The sequence below is a fragment of the Dendropsophus ebraccatus genome, chromosome 2, assembly GCF_027789765.1.
Source record: "Dendropsophus ebraccatus isolate aDenEbr1 chromosome 2, aDenEbr1.pat, whole genome shotgun sequence".
Taxonomy (NCBI): domain Eukaryota; kingdom Metazoa; phylum Chordata; class Amphibia; order Anura; family Hylidae; genus Dendropsophus; species Dendropsophus ebraccatus.
In genome coordinates this window covers 178,257,576-178,261,416 of record NC_091455.1, presented here as the reverse complement: position 1 = coordinate 178,261,416, position 3,841 = coordinate 178,257,576, and the positions used below count along the sequence as shown (strand labels likewise).

Below are 3,841 nucleotides of genomic sequence, written 5' to 3'. Positions count from 1 at the left end.
TAAACTACCCTCAGTTTCCTTGTCAGATTAGAGGAATGTCAAAAAATTGAGCAATCAGGTTTTTATTGCCAGAATAATTTTTTTAAAGATTTTTAACCGGTTGCATGCCATAACCTAAAAAAACAAGTGGTTAATAGTGCATAAAAAAAAAAATACAATAAATTTTTTTTAAAAAAGGGAAGGGGGGGGGGCTCAAATTCTTGCAGGGTCTCTTGATGTCCAGATTAGGCTGCAGATCTAAAGGAAAACACTCATTGCAGATCACAGAGCCACATACATTATGTGTCCCTGGTGACTTTAGAAAAGGGATTATTTAGTAGGATTTATTAAGAAAATATCCCTGGGACGGATGGCAAAAGAATTGTTTCTTTCTTCCCCCTTTTTTTTTTTTTTTTTTTTTTTTCTTTCTTTAGAGGAAACTTAATAAAAAAAAAGTTTGAGAGAGTGAGGGCTGATCCCTCCCTGTGACGTAGAGGGGGGGATGATCAGCCAATGGGAAGCCCTCCCTAAATCCTTCTGCCAGCAAAGTAATATAAGAGCTCAGAAAAGTTTGCATCAACTCAGAAACACGTTCGTGTCTGGGGACACAGCCATAGATCTGCTGCTGCTGCTGAGTTCTATTGTGGATACAGATCTCGCCCCCCCTCCCACCCTCCCCACCACTTGGAGAAGACTTTCTTGCTTATAGGTGCTGGCTTCTCTGGAGATTGCTAGAGATAGGCTCTTTCTCTCCATAGTGTTGGTAGAAGATGATGCAGGAAGAGTCAAGCTCTCCAGTCTCCCCTGTGGACAGCTTGAGCAACAGTGAGGAAGAGCTTGACAGGCAGCAGAGCAAGAGGGGATGCAGGAAAAGGAGATCCAGTAGAAAGAACCAAGAGGATCCTGACAGCCCGACCTCAGTGAAGAGGAACAAGAAGGCCAGCAGCACAGGCAGCAGCCCCCAGTCTTTTGAGGAGCTACAGACCCAAAGAGTCATGGCCAATGTGAGAGAACGCCAGAGAACCCAATCCCTCAATGAAGCCTTTGCTGCCCTGCGCAAGATCATCCCCACCCTTCCCTCAGACAAACTCAGTAAAATACAAACCCTCAAACTGGCATCCAGATACATTGACTTCCTCTGCCAGGTTTTACAGAGCGATGAGTTGGACTCCAAAATGGCCAGCTGCAGTTATGTGGCCCATGAGAGGTTAAGCTATGCCTTCTCAGTGTGGAGGATGGAGGGAGCATGGTCTATGTCTGCATCTCACTAACCAACAGGCTCCCTCCAGGCTACAGACACAGACACACTCAGGTAAGGATGGGCTCCTATGGATTGTGCATGGCTAGCTTTACACTCACTATTAGATCATAGGAAGGGGCCTAGATCAGGGAGGTGGATGGAACATGGAGAATGAGAAATACTTCTGCAGCCCTGACCTAAGCTGAGAACATATACAAGGCAAACATTGGTGTCATTTCCATAGCACTGCCCCTAGCTATAGGCTTTATTATCCTAACATAGTGGAGGATTTGTAAGCCCATAGTCCTGCTAAATAACATGGGTTATTGTTTGTGTGTCTGCTGGATGCTTCATTGAGTGTAGACCGTTATTTGTTTCGGTTCACTTCAATTATATATATATATATATATATATATATATATATATATATATATATATATATATATGACCATGCATCACATTATACACGTTCTATAATAATTCTATGTACGCAGTCCTTTTTCAACCATATTCTAGTATGTAATATATGCATGTCCTAATAATAAGTATATACAAATAGCATACACGTTCTACATATGTAATGACAGCAAAAGCATATTCCTCTCTAACCATATACTAATAGCCTATAAAGTCTGCTTAAGATATACTTACATTAGTGCACAGTCTGTATTAATATACTAACAGATTATATACTGTACTCTTCCACCTATATAGAGATAGTAAGCACATTTTCTCTCGAACTATAAACTCATAGCCTATAAAGTCTACTAAAAATATACTTATATTAACAGCTTATATACTCTACCACCCATATAGAGATAGTAATCACATATCCTTTCTAACCATATACTAGTAGATTAGTCTGCTAAAGATATACTTATATTAGTGCACAGTCTGTATTAACAATATATTACAGCTTATATACTCTACCACCCATATAGAGATAATAAGCACATTTCCTCTCTAACCATATACTAGTAGCCTATAAAGTCTGCTAAAGATATACTTATATTAGTGCACAGTCTGTATTAACAATATACTAGCAGCTTATATCCTCTACCACCCATATAGAGATAGTAATCACATATCCTTTCCTAGCTATATATTTTATTAGAGTTTATATCCACTACTAACCTTGTACCAGCAATAGATATATATTATACACTGGCAATTGACTAAGCACAAGGTAAAAGTAATTTACATGTCCTCATAATAAAACTACTCGCTATATTTAGGTTCATATTATATAGTAGCTATCTAATAAAACTAAATGTATAATTCTACACTACCAATACACTAAATAATACAATATCTTTATGATAACATCCTACACTGCAAATATATTCATTGCAAACGTTATATATCTGGGAACGAATGCAAGACATACAATAATATGGTAAAGTGCATACCCTATACAATATTTTCGGCCCATAAAACCTATACCAAATAAAACAATAATTTATTCTACCCTGCATCCTATATACAATAACAATATGTGTATGTTCTATCATAATATACCCAATACACCCAATACTATATTTAAGGTAGGCCAGCTATTATTAATATAACTGTTATATAAATCCTGGGTCTCTACCCCTCAGAACAATGCTGTCCCCAAAATTCCTAAATGCACTTTAGATTTCTCTTTATTTTCCTTACTAGTTGTACCCCAACTTTACCCCCCAGAAATGCAATAAGCCCTTTGTTTTCTTTTCCAGATGAGACTGTTTCTACATGACAGAGGAAATGCACAGTCTGGAGACTGAAGCTGGATCCCTATAAAAGCCAAATAAACAATCAGTGAGGATTTCCATGGATTGCAGGAGATGGTGCTAGCAGACTGAGGCAGGGCATGGGGAGCACTTATAGAGGGCCAGGCCTGGACAGTCGTGACCACACAGCACACTGGTTGCAGGGTCACCACTAAAAACTCTTACATTCTGATTCCAGTCTCAACAATCTCTAATCTGTATTTTTGACGAAGAATGTTGGAATTTTCCTGATTTTTTTTTCCCCATCTTCATCTCCACTCCTCCTTCATTTTCTTATTGCATGCATTCCCACCAGTCGTGCCTTTGAAGCCACTTAAAAGGAAACCTTCCCCATTCTTGAACACTACTAATGAAACTCAACTCTTGTTGTTGTTGTCGTTGTTAATATTTTTTTTATAGGAGAAAAACTTATTTTTTTTGTATTTGAAACTTTAGGTTTTTCCTGTTCCAGCAGCTGCATCTCTTTTCTACTTCTCTGAGATACCAAATAACATTTATTTATTTATTGAATCATGTTTGTAAAAAAAAACTTAAAAAAAAAGTAATAATGCAGCTAGATCAGGGGTCTGATGCATTCATATTTTTATGGTTGTTTTGTAAATATCATTGTATATTATTTTTCTGCAATAAATAAATATGAATGAAGAAAATGATAGTTTGGTCTGTATTGAAGATATGATTTTTTTTTTTTGTAGTCAGTCACTGTACCAATACATAGAGCTGTTAATGTAAACTATGTGGCCCCAGCTCCTGACAGACAAAGGCTTTGTTTATTGAGACAGGTTTATTATTGTACTCTTCCTAGCTGGGGCTGGGTGAGGATTGGGGATGTCCCTCATCAGGGCACTAA

General features: G+C 37.8%; 1 protein-coding gene across 1 annotated transcript; it reads left to right on the top strand.

The window, feature by feature from the left end:
- Positions 1-575: 575 nt before the first annotated feature.
- LOC138784787 (twist-related protein) lies at positions 576-3,553 on the top strand. The gene is made up of 2 exons (XM_069960471.1): positions 576-1,291; positions 2,938-3,553. Exon 1 carries the CDS (start codon positions 750-752, stop codon positions 1,248-1,250), a length of 501 nt encoding a protein of 166 aa, XP_069816572.1. The 5' UTR covers positions 576-749; the 3' UTR covers positions 1,251-1,291; positions 2,938-3,553.
- Positions 3,554-3,841: the final 288 nt, after the last annotated feature.